We start from the raw sequence: 21,817 nt of genomic DNA, 5'->3' as shown, positions 1-21,817 counted from the left end.
AGGATTCCCCTTTCAAGAGTACCGACCAAGTGCCTATGCTCGAGGGCCTGCTGTCGAGGCCCAGGTTGAAAACCAAGGGGAGGCCAGCAGTGATGAAGAGGAGGCGCCAAGAGCCTAGAATCAAGGGAGTTGTCTAAGCAGATTGATTCCCATGCAGTGGTGTTGGATGATGACCAACCAAGAACTGCTGGCACCACCCTCGACCAGATCACCCAGTTGATAGTCACCTCTGAACCTTTGCCCAACAATCCTCCAGTTGATCAAGGGGCCCTTGCACTGACTCCTCTGACCACCGATACTCCCGGAGCTTAGACTTGTTAAAAAAAAAACTGTATTTTGTTATTTAGTTTTTCTTTTTCTTTTGTCTCTTTTTTTTATTATTATATTTTTTATATTTTTTTTTATGCTTCCTTAAATGGGCCAGTACCCATGTATTGAACTATCTTCCCTTTCCTGAATTTATATAAGATGGATGGTTTTAACTTTCACCTTATTCTATTGTAATTGTATGATAAAGGACAATGCCCTTCACTTGCCTTCATCCAACTCTTATTAACATTCATACCGAAAGTTGCTTAAGTGTCAACGTTAGGTGGCACACTAATCTGAGTGTTCAATAACTAAATTAAATTCAAGAGTAATCGTTAAAAACTTGCTTGGGTATTATCATTCGGTAAAGCAACAGATAATTTATGCGTTTGGTGGAAACATCCGTGATTCGCTTAAGTGTTATCCCTCGATAATGTAGTATGTAACTTCAATCACTTACGGTACATTTCTCCTCATGCACCTTTACTAGTTAATATCAGGCACGCATCTAAAAGTAGGGGTATTCCCTGATCATTAGTCAAAAACCAGGGTGTTTGGCGATTGAAGGATGAGTTTATGTCATAACCTATATTCCGATTTGAATAGAGTTGTTGATGTTTATGCATGGCCAGCAGTTGGGATTGGGCCAAGGTCACATCTTTATCCTTAGGGAGATATTAAGGTTTCCATCTGGTCGGTGATCGGAGTCAGGCTGAGGCCAGATTTCTGTCCTTGTGAAGACATTAAGGTTTCCATTTGGTCGGTAACTGGAGTCAGGCCAAGGCCAAATTTCAGTCTTGTGAAGCCATTAAGGTTTCCATTTGGTTAGTGATCGGAGTTAGGCCAAGGCCAAACTTCTGTCCTTATGGATAAATATCAAGTACATGCATGGACGCTTTATCATTCACTCCTACTTTACACAAGATTAGTTAACTGAAATTCATCTACTTTCATTGTCCTTATCATCTTACAAATTAAAACACTAATTCCATACATCATATTACATTCACTGGTAATACTTCTTTAGATTGTAGACGTTCCATGGTCAGGGTAAGGGTTTTTGGCCGTAGCTGTTACTCGGTAGGGTCCTTCCTAATTAAGGGCCAAATTTCCAACACTTTGATCTTTCGCACTCCCGATGGCCTTTCGTAAAACGAGATCTCCTAGCACAAACTCCTGAGGCCTGACCCTTCTGTTGTACCATCGAGCTAACCTCTGTTGATAATCAGCAAGTCGCACGGCTACCATGTCTCTCCACTCTTCCAAGGCATCCAGATTCCCGACCATACACTCATCATTATGACCTTGCGTAAAGCCTGCAACCTTTGAGCTTGACAAACTAACTTCAACCGGTATAACTGCTTCGGCGCCGTAGGTCATGGAAAAAGGCGTCTCACCCATCAACCTCCTAGGAGTTGTTCGGTATGCCCACAGTTTGTTCGGCATAAATTAATTTAAAACCAACCAAATCACCACTAAGTAAATAAAAAATGCTAAAACTATTACAAATATTACTATAGAATATTAACACACTAGTTCGTAAGGCATATGTAGTAAAATTTGTAGCATCTGTAGTTAGCATTGGTCAAGTAAATTATTCATATTAAAAATTAAGAAATAATTGATTTTAAATAAAAAATTATAATACAAAAAAATTTAAATTAATTTATTTATTTATTTTTTTTTAGAAACAAACTAACCGATAAACGCACATACTTAATTACACTCTCTCATAAAGTCCAACCTTAGCTCCGTTGGTAGAGCGGAGGACTGTAGTAGGAACAATTAAATTAATTCTTAATAAATTAAATATTAATAATTGATATTTAAATACATAAAAGCCCATCAAAAGTTTTTGGCTTAGCCTCAAAATCTCAAATTGCGTTTAGTCCACCACGTGAGGAAAAAAAGCCTTCTGAACTTTGAAGCCATGGTTACGGAAATTTCAAATTAAGCAGTCGTTGGATGGTGTAAAAGTCTTAAAGTTTGTGTGCCATTTATAGACTATACGAATGAGAATATATTGTGTGAAGTGCTCTTATCTTATGAAAGCACCTCGATTCCTTTTTTGTTTCTCAAAAAAAAAAGAAAAACCTTGATTTTCCTTTTTGAGTCGTTCATTATGGCTATATCCTGTATGACTTTGATTAGCCAATAGACCGGCATTTATAAGAGACTCCTAGCGTAAGTCTCATTTATCATATTAATCGATTCAATTCCTTCTCCAAAAGGAAAATTAATTGATTCAATTCCTAAAACAAGACAAAGTTTAAGGGGTGTTTCATAGCCTTCTTGTATGAGCTAGGCACACTTTCTTAGAATCTGGACTTATAGCAATGTTTTTAAAACGCTGTAATAGGTATTGTAGCAGTTTCCAAAAGCGCTGTATTAGGTCTACTTAGTGGTGGTTTTTAAATCCTCTAAAAAAGAAAGTGGCTATAAAACCAGTTTTTTGTAGAGCTTGTTATAATGGGAAGAACACTTTTCTTTTAGTACTTACTACGATTAAAAAGAGATAATCAAAGTGGTAAACTCGCCTTGCATTCTTGCAATTATTTTTCTTCTCCTTTCTTAGAAAGGGTAGTAGAAGAGTTTTTTTTTTTTTTTTTGGGAGGGGGGGGGGGGGTGTGGGAGAGAGAGATATATATATAATATTGTATGTAATATATATTTTGGGACAAAACTTAGGTATAGTACCTTAGGTGTTGTTCCTTAGGTTCCCATCTTAAGATCCAACCATGTAGCTATTTAACTAAAAAATACATTTTCATCCATGAGAAAAAATCCACATGGCAAAATCTTAAGAGGGGAACCTAAGGAACAGCACCTAAGTATTGTACCTAAGTCTTGCCTTTTATTTATTTTTTTTGTAAATTTTTTAATTTATAAATTTCAAATCTAGATATAAAGAGAGAGAGAGAGAGAGAGAGATAACCAATAATAATAATAATAATTTTGTTTTGAGGGAAGATTGATAGTTAAAATACACTCACTTACACTTCTATTTGGGGTTTCTTATAAATTAGTCATTCAACTTTCAAAACATATAATTCACACCCTAGACTATCACCTACTGTCATTTGCTCATCCAAAAATGTTGTTTTGGAAAAAAATTGACATTGTCATAATAATAATGGAGGAAAGATGCAAGTTTTGGAAATCAATAGTGTAAATTATAAGTTTTGAAAGTTGATGCATCGATGAAGAATCAACCCTAAACTCAACGGATGTAGAGTGTATTTTATCCAAACTCATAATATCACATCATATTCGAAGTTTCCCCACATAGCAGTAATATACTTAAGTGTATTATTAGAATATAAAAAAATGCGAGTGGTTGACTAGGTTTTTTTTTTTTTTTTTTTTTGATAGAGTTTTAACCTATGGTATTCTTTTCTGATCATTGTGTTTTTTATTATCAAACCATAACATTAATAAGTTTTTTTGTGTAAGTAAGGATTTAACACCAGATTTCTTATTTAACCATCAGAAACATTTCCAGTTGACTAGTTAAGTGATGGTATTAGACATTGAACAATAATGACAAAAGTGATTGCGGTTAATATATTAATGTTAAGCGTAAACTCATTATTAGGTTATTCAGCTTGTGAGTTAAGTAGAATCTCAACATAGTATAAATTTCTCACAAATTAAGAAACTCCTCCAATAGTTTTTTCTTTTTTTGATAATTTGATAGTTAAGGGATAGAAGAATTGAACCCAAGATTTATAAGTTGAAATACCAAGTGATTGTGTTAATATTTAACTGTCACAACCCCCAAAATGTAGTATAAATTCTATTTATTTGGTATACTCTCTTTCTCTTTCTCTCCAATTTATTCCTTTTAGATTCCAATGGGTCAAAGGTCTTAACTCTTAACAGCTAAAAGGAGAAAACAGAAAAAATAATAATAAATTTTCAAAGTTTTTCTTATAAATTGGTCTATTACGTGGCCGTCAATATAAGACCATTCACGTCACGTGTATTAAATTATATATGTGATCTATTAAATAATTTAAAATTATTAAAAAAATGATTCCCTTCTGTCTATGATTTTCATATATGATTTTCTGGAATTTCTAGAATGTCTGCCCTCCCAAACCCGCAATTTCTGCTAATCATTTTATCCCAAATTATAAGTTTGGAGACTAATGTGTTGGACCGATCGAAGCCAGTCCAAGAGTATATGCTAAGACCCAATATTACAGAATTGGTCTCCTTTTAATATTCTAATGCTCCTTGTTAAAAAAAAAAAAAAAAAATGCTCATTGTAACGGTCTTTAATTAATTGGTCAATAGCATTACTTCTATGAAGTCTTTCATTTTGCTAGTAAAAGTCATGTACAATTGTACATACATGATACGACTGACTTGGCAAAAGATTTATCAATTTGCCCCGTCTACCTAATAATCTATAAATAGCAACCAAACTATTACACTTTTGCACCATATAGTTCTAGCTTCTAGCTTAATTTCAAACTTTCTCAGCAATGTCTTATAAAGTTTTTTCTCTGTTTTCATTTACTCTCCTCCTTCTTCTCCTTCTTCCTCTCCATTCCCATGCAACTTCAAGAAACATCCATGACAAAAAATTATCACCGTTTGAGTTTCTCAAACATCTTCAAGGATGTCACAAGGGAGAAAAGGTCAAAGGCATCCATAACCTCAAAGCCTACCTTGAGAAATTTGGTTATTTGAGCTATAACCATTCTCAAAATCAAACTCATACCAATGATGATGATTTTGATGAACTCTTGGAATCCGCCATTAAAACTTACCAACTTAATTACCATCTCAACGCCACAGGGTCAATGGATGCCAATACAGTATCAACAATGATGATGCCTCGTTGTGGGGTGGCAGATATCACCAATGGTACAAATTGGATGCGCTCAGGCAAGAAGAAACATCACCACCACCATGGCTCTTTTCATACTGTCTCTCACTATTCTTTTTTCCGAGGAAATCCCAAGTGGCCAACTTCTAAGTACCATCTAACCTATGGATTTCTCCCTGGCACCCCAACTGAAGCAATAAGTCCCATCGCAAAAGCTTTTGAAACGTGGGCTGCAAACACACACTTCAAGTTCTCAAGGGCTCAAGATCAAACCAATGCAGATCTCAAAATTGGTTTCCATAGGGGGGACCATGGAGATGGGGCCCCTTTCGATGGAGCTGGTGGAACCCTAGCCCATGCTTTTTCACCGACTAATGGGCGATTTCATTATGATGCAGATGAAAAATGGAGTGTGGGAGCAGTCCCAGGTTCATATGACTTGGAGACAGTTGCCTTGCATGAAATTGGGCACCTCCTTGGGTTAGGGCATAGCGAAGTTGAAGGGGCCATCATGTGGCCTGCCATACGTTCAGGAGTGACCCAAGGTTTGCATAGGGACGATATTGATGGCATTAAAGCCTTATATAATTTTTAAGTGTTCAAGGATTTGCAATATGCAATTATTAGCGGGTAGAGAATAAAGCATAGTGCAAATACATGGCACTGGGACTATGAAACATGAAGAGAGAAAGAAAAGTTTTAACCTACTCATGGTAGAAAGTGACGCTTGATTGCATTTTACTTCATATTGTAATAATACTATTTCATTTTTTCAATAGTTTTGTATTTCAACTGAGATTTTTTAATGTTTACATCGAAGGTGAACAATGTTCAAATCCTTCAATCCCAATTATCAAATCATAAAAATAAAGTAAAATGATAATACTTCATTTTTATACTATCGTGGAATTATACAGCTTGGAAATTTGTATTGAGATAGATAAAAAATTTTAATTACTTTTTAACTATAATAAGCAAAAATAATAATTTTTTTAGGACTTTTTATGATTGACTTTCAATATAGATGTCTTATAAATTTGGTACTTTCAAAAAAGGAAAATAATTAATATAGTCATCTTACTAACAAAGTTTTTAAAATTACTATGGATAAAATGTATTTGTCTAAGATCCTCATCCAGTGAACCATTGTGAACGGAAAACCTCATGTAAAACTCAATGATTGTAAAAACAAAAGAGTCAAAAGATAAGTTTGTGGGATAGACTACCCCTAAGACCAGGAAGACATCCTGATAGATAAATATGATTCTTGAAACATATTTCCTAAATTTACAAGAGTAACGATCATAAACCTAGATCTAGGCCACTTATGAAAACAAGCCCTAAAATCTCACCCACTAGTGCACCATAAGTGTCCTCTATTGATACCTCATTTTATTTGTTCTCGATTAATTGAGCCCATAAAATTAAAAAATAAATAAATAAAACTTTGTTCCTTCATATCAAAGAAGTCGAAAAAATTAAGTTGATTTGACCCAATTGAATGTCAAATTAACCAGATCCAAGAATTAAAAGCCAATATGACCAAAATACCCCTCGTCGATCAAACCTTGACCAATGGTCAAACAGACAAGAAAAAATAATCTGACCACCAAATTCTATCACATCACACCAAAATACATCTCCCACAACATGTTTCCTATCATTCACTAAGTTTAACCATGGGAAACCAAAATTTGACCGAAAATTGACAAAAAATATTTATCGTTCAATCAGGATAAAATTCATGCTCATATAAAATATTAAGTAATTTAAAAATGATTAATTGCAAGCCCACATTGGAAGTAAAATGAGCAAGGTATTGAAAATTAACCATATACATGGTCAATTTTGGATAAAGTGACATAAAACTTGATCATGATTAATCGAGGTTAAATCTCAATTAAACCATGATCAAACAACCTTGGCTTGGTGCAAGGGGTCATTGAAAAGGTCTTGGGACCTGATTTAGAAAGTTCAAATCACAAAATTTCCACTCAAACAAAAAGAATTCGAGAAAATACCAAAGTGGAAATTTTTGGACAAAAACTTGAGTTCATTGCTACTTTCCCAAACTTCTAGCTTATAAATTTGAAAAGAAAGGCTACAAAGTTTGTATCTTTAGAAAGAAGATGTCACAAGCTTTCCAACAACACCTTGTTTGAGCTAAATAGACGTCAGAAAGGCCTAAAAGTATGTTTGCAAAGATATTGGGGGAGGGGGGAGGGGGGGAGGGGGAGGGGGAGGGCGAGGGGAGCGGGGGGGGGGGGGGGGGGGGGTTGTTGAGAAATCATGCCAAACCCACAAAATTTGGTCCAAATCAAGTTGGGGTGCCCTCTTTGTGCACAAATTTGTCACAATTCACCCTTGGTTGATCCAAAAAGTTGATAATCTCATAAACTAGGAGCAATTATCTACATCTTAAAAGAAATAAAATGGCATCTCAAGATCATCTCTTTATTTATATATTGCTTGTACAAGAACAATAAAAGACCATATCTCCTTAGGTAATTAGGTGTAGCATCTTAAGTTTCCCAATTAAATTCAAACTCATGATTGCATTGATTAATGAAGCAAAAATAATGTTATCTTTTTCAAGAATAATTAAATTCAATGTAGTTATATGTTTGAATTTAATTGGAGAATCTAATGCAGTGCATCTAAGAAATTGTAACTAAAGGAATGTTTAATATTAAGGGTGCCCACGAGTCAAGTCGGATCAGGTTTGGGGTGCACTCGGCACTCAATCCAACAACTTCAGGTGCTGAATCGTGCCACATGTTGTTGACTTTAGTTGCATCTTCATTCCATGGAATAGTTACTTTTTAAGAATAGCCACTCCTTAACTCTAATGCTGTTCCTTCTGTTTTATGTAACAAACAATCTCTTATGCCCATTTATGTCGATCAAAAATTAAGTCAATATACATGCTTTTCAAATTAAGTTCTCATCTAGAATAACCTTTAGAATCTCAATAAGAGCTTCAAGGAAAAGGATTTATTGGAAATGACGTATTTCCTTTGCGTATTCATCTAATAAATACATAATCTTTGGGAATACATAATCTTTGGGAATATAATCGAAGATAAAATTGAGCAAAATGCCTTTGAGATTCCCATTGTAGAGTAGAATTCACTTCGTTGTAGTCAAAGTGAGACAGTCTTTTATGGGATTGTAGAATTTCTTCTTAAAAAGATGTTCGAAAAATTTAAGCACCCGTTTATAGAAAGTTTTTATTTATTTATTTTTTATGAAAATCTCCTCATCCAAATGCCAAGGCTTGTTTGGAATATGTAGGATGTAGAAGAGACAGTAATGACCTTCTTAGAACATTAAAAGCGCTTGAAATCACGGCACTGCAAGATAAAAATGCACTAGTTGAAATCATTTGGGTGGCGAAGTTGAAATTGTAAGAAATTTGACAGGCTGAATGAAAACAGTCTTCTAATAAATAGTCATCGCTTTGCTATGAGGTGCGCCTTAATTTTGGTGAATTCCTTCGTTTAGGTCCAAAAACAATGATTTTGCCATTTTTAATAATTTTGGTTTCCTTAATAACTTTTTGCTCAAAAGTCATAATAAGGTCTCACTTGTTTTGTGACAACCCCTTAAGTTCAGTAGTTTATGATTTTGCATTTAACTCAATGTTACCATTTTTGGTAAAATTTAGTATTTTGCCTCATGATTAGTGCAAATTAGGGTTTTGGAGAGTTTCCTAGTCATCTTAGGGTTTTACCTTTTCAATATTTATATGTTTTGGAGCATCTAAAGGCAAACCAGATTATTATTAATAAAATTTAGAGTTTTTCTTTATCATTTTCTCTGATGGATTCCAGACATATCATCTTATGGATTCAAGGAACCCTTCGTGGATTTGAGGTTTAATACCAAAAATTAATGGTTTAGTTTTTGTTCCATCTAAGAGAGTATTGTACGTGCTTTCTTTAGACTTTCACAACATCAATGTACATTAATTATAGCAAGCTTGAAAAAACTAATAAATTTGTTTAGTACCAAAAAAAAAAAAAAAAACAACATTGTGAACTCTTGTATGCTTTAAATTAGGTTGTGGAGCTGTTGTTCCATGGTGGTCACTTCTAGTGGTTGTGAGCTTTTGAAAGTTTTGGTATGTTTGGCATCCATTGACCAAGTGTGGACCATGTAAACTTTCTCTAGGAAACTGGTAATTGGCCTTAAGTTGCCACAGATGGCATCAATTGATGGAGTATAAGTGATTATATGGTTAACTCGGGATTAGGATAGCCTAACAAACTGCTTGCATAAAGGAAAATTTGATCATTCAAGCAGTATGAGTGTGATTAGTTGTGTCAATTTTTGATATAACCCACGAAAATGACATGAACATGACATAGATTTTTACAAGTTAAGGTTGGGCCTTAGCGGGTGTGGGTCATAAATGGGTCAACTCGAAAGCAACATGATAATAAATGTGTCAATAAGCGTGTCAACTTGCGTGACCCACAATTGAAAATTTTGATATGCCAATTTATTCGTGTCAACTCGAAATGATCAATTTAACATAACCCAATTAACTTGTATAACAAATAAATATTCCTTTTATTTTAGATTTGTGAGAGACTATGCCCTCGACCCGTTTTTGGTTTTGGGCCAAACCCACGTGAATGGGTGGAGTTATATTATTGTCTCTTAGAATGAAGGTTCGATTGATTATATTTTTCCCTTTAGATTAAGGGTTTTATAATAGAGTTGTCACTTACTTAATTATTGGAATAAATAAGAAAACCAAAATTGAAAAATTCATCATTTTGTTGATTTAAGAATGAATGTACATTGATCATAGGAAATTATATGACTTTGGTCCTAGATACAATCTAAGATAAAGTACATGGCTTTGTTTCCTAGTGAAAATTACATGGATAAGCATTGATTTATCAACCCTTGATCTAAGTTTGGAGGCTATGTTACAAGATGGGAAGGTCTGAGGCATCCACCTTGTCCAGTGAAACTGGTCTTTTATACTATGGTGGCCAACATTCATATCATATAATCCAATATGTTATCAATCAATTTGCATGTTGAATTTAATGTGTGTGCATGTGATAAACCCTAATTCCATTTATTAATCATTGTAGTTGGATTGAAAAATAAATTTTAGTAAATGTGTGTGGATGGCGATATTTTAGATTCAAGGATTTGAGAGAATTATGAAACTAACATGGTTTTTCATATTTTTGATGTGAATTTAAGATCAAAGCTAGTGTCATGTATAAACATGTGATGAATAACCAAGAACATGTGAAAAACGCATATGAATATTTAAGAACATTCAAACATATTCAAGGAGTTTAAATAAAAATTAGCATGCTCTAATCTTAATCTCATCATAGTAATATAAAAAGCAAGCTAGGGAAAGGGATTATACCTGCATGCATGATCCACATCCATATAGTTAAGGAGGAGGCTCTTGGTGGAGGTCCTAAGAGTGGAGTAGAAAAGAAGAATTAGGAGAGGGAGAGTAAGTCTCAATCAATACTTTAAGTCTCAAGAAGATCAAGATATGAAATGACTACTCTATTTCATTAGAACTCAAGAGAGGAGAAGAGATGGTGTTTCTGTGTGTTATGGAATAGAGAAGAGGGGGAAGGGGTTTATATAGTAGTGATGGAGAGAATATGAATGGAATGACATTTAATGAGGGTTGACAAATGATCAAAGAGAATCATGAACCTAGACCCTATTTTAGTATTTAGAGAAAGTTGGTGCATTAAATTTGGAGGTTGGTGAGAGTGATGAGCAAGCAAAATGTCTAAAACGTCGGTTTTTCTTGTAGCTCTTATAACAATTTTCAGAGCTAATTTCAAAAAATCATATCTTTCTTAATTCTGCCTCATTCTTGTGCTTAAATTGAAGCCCCAGATGTCTAGTTTCTAGTAAAATTAACCTCACTCAAAAATTAAAAATATTCCGAGAGATATCAATGAAATGGTGAGCAGAGGTCATTTGTTTGAAAATAGTTTCAGCATAATTAATATTAATAGACCCCAAATTAGTTTCCAATTAACATTAATATGCTCTAATTACTTCTATTTCAGACTTAATCAATTCTAAATTTATCCAAATTAAAAAGATAATTACACAAATTACTAATTGAATAATTAATGTTTGATTATCTAATTAATCAGGTATGTGCAACCTTACCATAAGAAGTAGTTCTAGTCAATCAAATTATGACACGACATTGATTTCAAATTGATTATAATTATAACCAATTAAAATCAATTATTCATAATCACATATAGTCAGACTCAATTTGTGATAGTACATCTTGGCCATTAAAACTTGATTTGATGACAACTTTCAATCCGATGGTTCGATTAAGGTTTATAACCGGTTAATTTGATCATTACAATATCAAGATCATTTTGATGAAATGAAATTAAGGGTCTAATAGCGACAATTAAGACGCCTATTTTCAAGGTGAAATTACTCTTTTATCCTCCATGTGAGGTTAAATGTATGTTGCAAAATGGGGTGTTAACAAGATTGTTCAAATACCTTTTATATCCAATCTATATTTTTTAACTTAAAAAAAAAGTAATTAAAAAAACTTATAAGTGATATAATTGTAAGTTGAAAATTTACAAACTCTTTCCCCTTAGACTCCTAAGTACTTTGTGTATGGGGAGGTGCCAATTCCGTTACAAAGCCCTTGAACTTTACAAACTCTAAATCTCTAAACCTTCATATAAATATTTAATTTGATTTTTTTTTTTTTTTATTTCAGCCCTTCCTTACTCCCTCTCACTCTCAAACCCTAAACCCTTCCCCTCACTCTAGATAGATAATACTGCATTATGGACTTAATATTTATTAAGTACTTTGATGTTATTTTATACTTTTAGATGATGTGTTTTAAGTATTTGATGTTATTATTTACTTTCAAATTGTATGCTTAATAGGTACTTTTATGTTATGAGTTTGTATTAAATTTGTTGTTTATTAAATTTATAACAGTATTAATCATGTGCTTTTTTTAAGTGGGTTAAATAAATTGAATTTGTGTCAACCCAGCCTATTTAATATTAAGTAGGTTGAAATAGGTTGTGTCACATTCGTGTTAATCCTACACGACACAGCCCGTTTATTAAGCGTGTCAAGTAAGTCTTGTCATGTTCACCTACTTCATTAAAATTTCTTGTTAAGGTTGAAGGGTCATGACATGATTATTAAATGGATTGAGTCATTTTGCTGAATATCCATACGTCGACATAAAATGAACACGACACGCTAACTTGAATCGACACCCTTAAATGTGATGCCAACCTAAACTTTTTTGATGCTTGAATTAATGCCCACACTATTCACAATTGCAAGAATATTACGGTTGTGATTTTCTCATACCTCATGAAATTGGAATTCAACTATATTTATAGAGCTCTTGGGTCACTTAATCAGTCTTGTAATTCAAGCAACTATCATGATTTAGGCCGAGGAGGATTCTTTTCATGCCTTCAAGGGAGAGATCATATATAGGCGTTTTATTCTGGGTTAATAGATTATAGGTTTATCCCACTACAAAAATAAGTCCTATAGCCATATTTTAAAAACGTGGCTATAGCTCATAAAAACGTGGCTATAGGATGATTTGACCTATAGCTGCATTTTTTTAGGTCACGTTTACAACCCTAGCCTAAAACCTGTGACTATAGGTCTAAGGGGTCCATTTATGACCATTACTCTCGTAAATTCAAATCATTTGTTTTGGGAATCATGTTTCCCTATCAAGAGGCCTTCCTTGGTTTTTGGGTAGTACATATCTCATACTCGTTTGTTGACTCATATGTTTTTTTGGTTTATAGAGTTCTAATTGAGGTCGTTTTTCCACAATGGCTCATCGGACGAGGATCCTAGACGGATACATCCTTATCCTTATCCTTATCCTTATCCTTATGCTTATACTTCATTAGTATGAATTGATAACTTGCTCTACATAATATCCTACTTTTAAAAGATCCAAAATTTTTAATAGTTTTTGTTGAGTCTAAGAAAATCAATTGGTTGTCAACCACAATGGATGACGTTAAGTCATTAGCAAGCCATCAAAGAAAGATAACCGCTCAATCACATTCAATATATTCATTGATGACCATTACTCAAAGGTATTAAACTCCCATCAAGAAAATAATTGTTATATTCAAGGTAATAATCACCTATAATTATGTCCAACAGCTACCTAAGTCACCTATAAAAGAGACAAACTGTCTCACTTGCTAAGGTATGTCAAAAACTACTACAAAACTACTATTTATATATAAAAAATATGAGCTGATACTGACTCAAGCATCGGAAGCTCTCCCCCAAGCACAATTTGGTGGTCTCTTCGATCAATTCTCTTTATTTTGTAGATCCTACAAAATCGTCAAAATTTTTGGATTGGATGAGTGACCAAACTAATGATTTTTAGTATCATTGGTTTTCGTGTTGAAACACCATCATAAAAAATCCTAAAGAAATCATTATTATTTTTTTTATTATAGTTAGGAAAAACTTTTAAAAGCTTTATTTACCGCATCATAACAAACAAATCGTTATTATTACCGCATGAAGAAAATTACAATCAAACATCACTTTCTCGTGTGAGGGATCCCAGTAGGCGACTTACTCCTTTGCACGAATTCCAGTATGTGACTAACTCCACAACAACCCTTTGATTGTTGTAGTTGATTTGCAGCAGCTTCACATGGAAACACCAATAAGATCTTCAATGTTGGTGCAAGAGACTTTACTTGGTTACAGAACCCAACGGTGTACAAGAAACGCAGCAAGAACTCTTTCTTCTGTAGGAGGAGGCTTAGGATTTCAAAAAAAAACCTTATGAAGCTCTCTAGGGTTAGGTTTTTCTTTTTCCCACCTCCTTTAAATAGGAGCTTAATGGGCTCTCCTATTCCAAATAGGTTTACACAAATCTTGGGTTTTCCTAGTCCAATAAGGATTATACAAACCCATAAACAAATAACCTTTTAGAATAAAAACATTGCTGGCTATAATGTGAAAACCCGTAAGCTTGATCGATCGAGACATCTGTTGAGATTTAATGAATCTCAACAGATCGAGCTTCTGTCGAGGAGGTATCGAGACCTGCAGATTTGCACTTTTCTTGAGCAGTTCTTGAGTAGTCTTCATGTCTTCAATTTAACCACTTGTAATGATCATCTTAAACCTACTTAGATTTATGCAAATACAAGTAAAGTGTGTTTTGTTAAAGGATATGCTAATTACATAAAAATATGTCCCCAATAATCTCCCCCTTTGGCAATCTGTGACAAAACCACAAGAGTACATTGAATGTCCTAGAATACATTCTACTCAAGATTACAGAATAAATAAGCCTAGTCTAAAAAATCTGAACCTTGAAAGTTGTTGCAAGAAGAAGGTTTGGAATCTTGACTCGGCTTTAACTTGTCTTTCCTGAAAGGCACTAAACAAAACACATCAAGGTACCATGTGGAAAATAATGACAAGTTAAATAAACAAGAAACATGTGTATAAAGAGAGAAAAGAAACAACATATGTGAGACAAAGAGTGAAACACATACATCATCATTTAATATAGAAACAACACATGATGTATGTAAATGGTTACAAAACCAAAAGATACACAACACAAAAAATATATCAATATCAATGTGTATCAAACTAACTCTCCTCCTAAGTTAGTTACATCAAAAACATTTTTCCCTTTAACATGAAGTTCTCCCCCTAAATTTATTACTCCCCCTGAGGATAGACATTCAATTCTCAAATTTCTCTCCCTTTTTGACACGATTGTCAAAGGGCATAAACAGCCAAAAGACATGACGGAGACAAACAGAAAATAAGCATAGAGGGAACGAGGAGAATAAGGAACCATTGACCTACAAGAAAAAGAAAAACAAGATGCTATGGACACAAAGGAAAAAAATGCAAAACAAAGAAAAAAGAAATGCATGCAAGGGAATCTCAATTGATCGAGAGGTGGTGAGACAGGTATCGAGCACAATAGACGTCGACAGATGCAGTTGTTGAGGATCTGTCGAGGGACAAATCAACAAAAGGCTAAAAAGATCTCGATCGATCCACCAGGTGTCGAGAAGCTATCGAGGAGACAGGAGCTTTCTCGATCGATTCACCAGGTGTCAAGAAGCTGTTAAGATTGCGATAAGAAAAAGCTTAGAAGCTCGACAGATAGCTAGGTATCGAGGAGCTGTTGAGCTAGCTTTTTAAAAACAATTTTTCGAGAAGTGAAAAACACAGACATGAATGCAATCAAACATGCAACTCAACCAATGATCCAATCAACATATTAAGTTCTCAAAATCATCTCTCAATAAAAATTTTAAGCACATGGATCCTCAAAAACACACACACACACACACTAAACAAGTCTAATCAATTTTATATTTCAAAAACAAGTCAAGACAGTTTAGTGAGCATACATAAACACATGTAAAACCTTGTGATGGCCAAATCACATTGTACCTGCACATGTATCAAGAATAACTAAGAATATTGTGTGTTGTGTGTGAAAAATATCGCAAGATTACATATGTGTATACAAGTTATGACGATTTGAGATATGAGAAAATCACTTTAATTCACACACAATCATAACTGCTTGATGGGGACTATCACTTTCGAGGTACATCTTATAACTCCCACATCTCCTAGAATACACACTTATAATCAAAATTTTTTTTTTAAAGCATTTTTGATCATTTTTCTTTTGATTTTTTTTTTTTTTGCATATTTTTCTTTTAAGCATATCATGCATGGGCATATTAGAGAGAGAAAAGAAATACCCAATGATATTTGACATTCCAATTTTGTTATGCCTAAGCACACAAATGTCATTGACATAGCACTTTTGCTATGCCGAAGCATATAGGTGTCATATTATGATTGACGGGTAATAGTGGTGAGATAGTTATTTATGCCTTTCTCTCAAGATTTTTTAGTCATTCTTGTCAAAAAGAGTGATATGAGAGTTAAGTACAGGAGATAACTTAATCTTACTCATTACAAACAAGAGCCATAAAGCTTACTTGTTTAGTTGTGTATAGAAATGCTCATCTAAGCTACAAAAGATACAAAGTTTAGAAGACTTTGTTTCAATGGCTATCCAAGGTACACAAGTACCAATGTACACAAAACACACTGTTTTTGTATTTTTTTTTTATTTTGAAAAAAAAATAAAAATAAAAAACTGAACAACCAAACAAAAACAGACAAACAACATGAAAGCATGAAAGAAATATGCATATACATGAAGGCATGATAGAAGGGTGCAGATGCATGAAAGCATGATAAGAAATCAAGCAAAGATAGTCTTACTTTAGATAGAAAGAATTAAAGTAGAGGACAAACAAAGAAGACAATTAAGTCTTAGGATCCTTTATCACCCACACAGCACGAGTCTTTGGTCGTGAAGATAGAAATGCACGTGTCCTAGTATGACTACTAAAGGACATAGAGGAATTAGGATTCCCCTAAAATTGAGTTAAGAAGATCAAAGCTTTTAATAACTCACCAAGAATAGGTATAGAACCTTTAGACAAAGGATGAGACCTATTGGACACTCGCTTATGAGGAAACAAATTTAAACAATTAGGACGAGTGTGACTTGAAGCACCACAATGGTGACAAACATGAGTAGTTTTAGACTTACTCGGTTTCCTAGAAGGAGTTCTAACCTTGGAGGTTGACAGAAACCTTAACTTAGGACAATTTGGCCTAATATGACCAATAATATGATAATAATGACAAGTGGGGACAAATTCAGAATTTTTATTCTTCCTAGGAGGAGTTTTAGACATAGGTTTAGAAACTTTAGTGTTAATATCAGAATTTTGACCTTTGTCTATCCTAACAATATTAGCCTTCAACTCTTCATTATTCCTTTTAAATGGAGGAATATAATTTTTTTTTTCTTTTGAGTTAGGCTCAACAACAAGTTTGGCACTAGTTAATTTTCAACTACAGTTTTAGATTCAACTAATTGCTCTTCCAAACTTTTAATTTTGTCCACCTGAGATGAAATTTGATTTTTAAAATTCTCATTCAAATTATTGGCTTCATCCAATTTTGCAATCAAATCATCTTTTTCAAGCTTGACCTTCTTAAATTTTTCTTTTAATTTTGTTGAATATTCAAGAGATTTCATACAAAAATTATAAAGCTTGCAATAGGCATCTTGAATATCATCATCATCATTCAACATAAGATCATGCAAATCAAAACAATCAAGAGTTTCCATGACAATAGGGGTCAATGGATCACACAGCAAAGATTAAAACCTAATCAAAGTGTGTCTACTCTGATACCACTTGATAGGCCACAAACTGAATGACCCCTTGCGATAGAAATTAATTAATTAATTAGCCAAGTTATTAATTAATCAATTTATCATGCAAACGCGTGGTAGCACAAACAAATCACCAATAAACTAATTATGCAGCAAAAAATAAATAACACGGTGATTTGTTTACTAATGGGGAAAACCTAACGGCAAAAACCCCATCGGGTGATTTTCAGTTCACCACTCTCGAAACTCCACTATTATCACAACAAGCGGTTACAAGTAAAGGAATTCCAAGTACCTTACCAACCTACAGTTGAACCCTTACCCCAATACCCAATTGGACTTGTTCTGTAGTGACAGTTCCCCTTTCTGATGCACGACTCCCAAGTACGTGACTAACCAATCTGATGCGCGGATCCCAGTATGCGATTTACTCCTTTGCACAAATCTCAGTACGTGACTAACTCCACAGCAACCCTTTGATTGTTGTAGTTGATTTGCAGCAGCTTCATATGGAAACACCAATAAGATCTTTAATGTTGGTGCAAGAGACTTTGCTTGGTTATTGAACCCAAAGGCATACAAGAAACGCAGCAAGAACTTTTTCTTCTGTAGGAGGAGACTTAGGGTTTCAAAAAGAAAACCTTATGAAGCTCTCTAGGGTTAGGTTTTTCTTTTTCCCACCTCCTTTAAATAGGAGCTTAATGGGCTCTCCTATTCCAAATAGGTTTACACAAACCTTGGATTTTTCTAGTCCAATAAGGATTATACAAACCCATAAACAAATAGCCTTTAAGAATAAAAACATTGATGGCTATAACTAAAAACCCGTAAGCTAGATCGATCGAGACATCTGTCGAGATTTAATGAATCTCGATAGATTGAGCTTCTGTCGAGGAGGTATTGAGACCTGTAGATTTGCACTTTTCTTGAGCAGTTCTTGAGTAGTCTTCATGTCTTCAATTTAACCACTTGTAATGATCATCTTGAACCTACTGATATTTACGCAAATACAAGTAAAATGCGTTTTGTCAAAGGATATGCTAATTACATAAAAATATGTCCCCAACAGTACATATCTCATACTCGTTTGTTGACTCATATGTTTTTTTGGTTTGTAGAGTTCTAATTGAGGTCCTTTTTCAACAATGGCTCACCGGACGAGGATCCTAGACGGATACATCCTTATCCTTATCCTTATACTTCATTAGTATGAATTGATAACTTGCTCTACATAATATCCTACTTTTAAAAGATCCAAAATTTTTAATAGTTTTTGATGAGTCTAAGAAAATCAATTGGTTGTCAACCACAATGGATGACGTTAAGTCATTAGCAAGCCATCGAAGAAAGATAACCGCTCAATCACATTCAATATATTCATTGACGACCATTACTCAAAGGTATTAAACTCCCATCAAGAAAAATATAATTGTTATACTCAAGGTAATAATCACCCATAATTATGTCCAACAGCTACCTAAGTCACCTATAAAAGAGACAAACTACCTCACTTGCTAAAGTATGTAAAAAACTACTACAAAACTACTATTTATATATAATAAATATGAGTTGATATTGACTCAAGCATCAGAAGCTCTCCCCTGAGCACAATTTGTTGGTCTCTTCGATCAATTCTCTTTATTTTGCAGATCCTACAAAATTGTTAAAAATTTTGGATTGGATGAGTGATCAAACTGATGATTTTTAGTATCATCAGTTTTCGTGTTGAAACACCATCATAAAAAATCCTAAAGAAATCATTATTATTTTTTTATTATAGTTAGAAAAAACTTTTAAAAGCTTTATTTACCACATCGCAATAAAGAAATCATTATTATTACCGCATGAAGAAAATTAAAATCAAACATCACTTTCTCGTGTGAGTCGGTGAAACCTTTATTATGCGTCTTGCAATAATCTCTTGCCCTTTTTCGAAGTATGTATACCCTAGTACCTCTAACGCCATGCATTGGCACTTAATATAACTAGTAGATAGCAAATGCTTTATTCTCTAGTCTCTACCCGCTTATATTTAGGCTTACACACTCAAAAATTATATAAGGCTTTAATGCCATCAATATCGTCCCTATGCAAACCTTGGGTCACTCCTGGACGTATGTTAGGCCACATGATGGCCCCTTCAACAGAGCTATGATCGAGTCCAAGAAGATGCCCAATTTCATGCAATGCAACAGTCTCCAAGTCAAACGCATTTGGGGCAGCTCCAACACTCCACTGCTCATCTGCATCATAATGGAATCTCCCATCAGTTGGCGCCCAAGCATGTGCTAAGATTCCACCAGCTCCATCAAAAGCGTGCCCATCTCCATGATCCCTCCTGTGGAAACTAACTTTGATATTTGCATTTGTGTGGTCCTGAGCTCTTGAGAACTTGAAGTGTGTGTTGGCAGCCCATGTTTCGAAAGCTTTTGCGACGGGACTCATTGCTTCAGTTGGAGTGCCAGGAAGAAATCCATAGGTGAGATGGTACTTAGAAGATGGCCACTTGGGATTTCCTTGGAAGAAAGTGTAGTGAGAGACGGTATGTAAAGAGCCATGGCGGTGATGATGTTTCTTCTTGCCTGAGCGCATCCAATTCGTACCATTGGAGATATCTGCCACCCCACAACGAGGCATCATCATTGTTGATACTGTTTTGGCATCCAAAGTTCCAGTGGCATTGAGATGGTAGTTTAGTTGGTATGTTTTAATGGCAGATTCCAAGAGTTCATCGAAATCATCATCATTGGTATGAGTGTGATTTTTGGAATGGTTATAGCTCAAATAACCAAAATTTTCGAGGTAGGCTTTGAGGTTATGGATGCCTTTGACCTGTTCTCCCTTGTGACATCCCTGAAGATGTTTGAGAAACTCAAAGGGTGATGATTTTTTGTCATGGATGTTTCGTGAAGTTGCATGCGAGTGGAGAGGAAGGAGGAGGAGGAGGAGGAGGAGGAGAGTGAATGAAAACAGAGAAAAAGCTTTATTATAAGCCATAACTAAGAAAGTTTGAAGTTAAGCTAGAACTTTTTTTTTGAGCAGATGTTAAGCTAGAACTTGATGTTGCAAAAGTGTCATAGTTTGGTTGCTATTTATAGATTATCAAGTGGAATCTAAGACGGTGTGTAATCGTGTGAATGCAGGTTGATAAATCTTTTGCTAAGTCAGTCGTGTATTAACCAGTATGACTTGTACTTGCTAATTAAATTTAAGGATCTATTTAGATACAGTTGAAAATTGAAAACCGAAAACACTATAGTAAAATAATTTTTAAATGTGTAAATAGTACCATGAGTCTCATTTTTAATATATATATATATATATTTTTTTTTTTTCTGAATAAAGTAGTTGTGAATCCTGTGAACAGTGTGTAAACAGTGCATAATATCTCCTGTACAGTGTAGTATGCATATATGAACAGTACAGTTTACTGTTTATAAGTTAAATGCACGTTTGCTGTTTATAAGCTAAATGCACTGTTTATACGCTGAAAAAAGAAAAGAAAAAAGAAGAAGGCTGAAACGCAGATGAAAGCGTTTCAGCTATCCACACCTAAGATTGAAAGACTTCCAATTCGTCGGTCAAGTATAAGTTGATCTTACTTATATTAATTACAGGCCAAGTCTCCACGCAAGCATACGTTGATCAGCGTTATATAAAAATAATAAAAGGAGACCAATTCTCTAATATTTGGGTCTTAACGAATACCCTTGGACTGGACTCTCTGCCATACATTATATAGTCTCCAAATTGATTGGGACAAAAAATGATTAGCGTAAACTGCGGGTTGGGAGAGTGTGTAAAATATGCAGTGCAGTTGATTACGGGAAAACTTTCTTGAAATTCCATTGTTTTTATTAATTATTATATATTTTTTCTTCTTTACAAAATTCTAGTTATATTGATAGGAAATTGCTACATGAAATTAAAAACAAATTCGAAAAACAAAGCTGCAATATTGTAATCTAACTTTATACCTCCTACATATATTGTTTTCCGAAAAACGTGAATCTATCTTATTATTTTCTTAGCATTATTTCAAATATTATGTGTTAGGGTCATATTTTTTATGTAATTGACTAATTTTTTGATAAAACACACTTTATTTGTAATTGGGTAAATTTAAATTGGGTTTAATACATCAAGAAATATGTTATTCAAACATATTAAGTGTTAGTATTAGAGACATGAAGATTGATTCAAGAAACAAGTGAAGAAAAACTATTTTATTAAAGTTCGATAAATAACTCGACAGATAGCTACCATTGAGACTAAAGGGGAAGCTCGACACAAGCTTGATCTATCTATAATTACAATTTTAGAATTTCCAAATCTGAAATTTGGCCCATGCT

The 21,817-nt window shown here is 34.1% G+C and overlaps 2 protein-coding genes across 2 annotated transcripts in view; one reads left to right on the top strand and one right to left on the bottom strand.

The window, feature by feature from the left end:
- The window catches only part of LOC126688605 (metalloendoproteinase 2-MMP-like), a 52,150-nt gene extending 31,633 nt beyond the window's left edge, over positions 1 to 20,517 (bottom strand). The window contains exon 1 of the mRNA XM_050383361.1: positions 19,360 to 20,517. Coding sequence (XP_050239318.1) covers positions 19,512 to 20,462 — 951 coding nt within the window. The 5' untranslated portion in view covers positions 20,463 to 20,517 and the 3' untranslated portion in view covers positions 19,360 to 19,511. The remainder of the gene's footprint in view (positions 1 to 19,359) is intronic.
- LOC126688607 (metalloendoproteinase 2-MMP-like) lies at positions 4,765 to 5,940 on the top strand. The gene has a single exon (XM_050383363.1). It carries the CDS (start codon positions 4,800 to 4,802, stop codon positions 5,739 to 5,741), a length of 942 nt encoding a protein of 313 aa, XP_050239320.1. The 5' UTR covers positions 4,765 to 4,799; the 3' UTR covers positions 5,742 to 5,940.
- Positions 20,518 to 21,817: the final 1,300 nt, after the last annotated feature.

The sequence above is a fragment of the Quercus robur genome, chromosome 6 (genome assembly GCF_932294415.1).
Source record: "Quercus robur chromosome 6, dhQueRobu3.1, whole genome shotgun sequence".
Lineage (NCBI taxonomy): Eukaryota > Viridiplantae > Streptophyta > Magnoliopsida > Fagales > Fagaceae > Quercus > Quercus robur.
The sequence above is the reverse complement of the archived record's forward strand: the minus strand, read 5'-3'. Positions and strand labels throughout refer to the sequence as shown.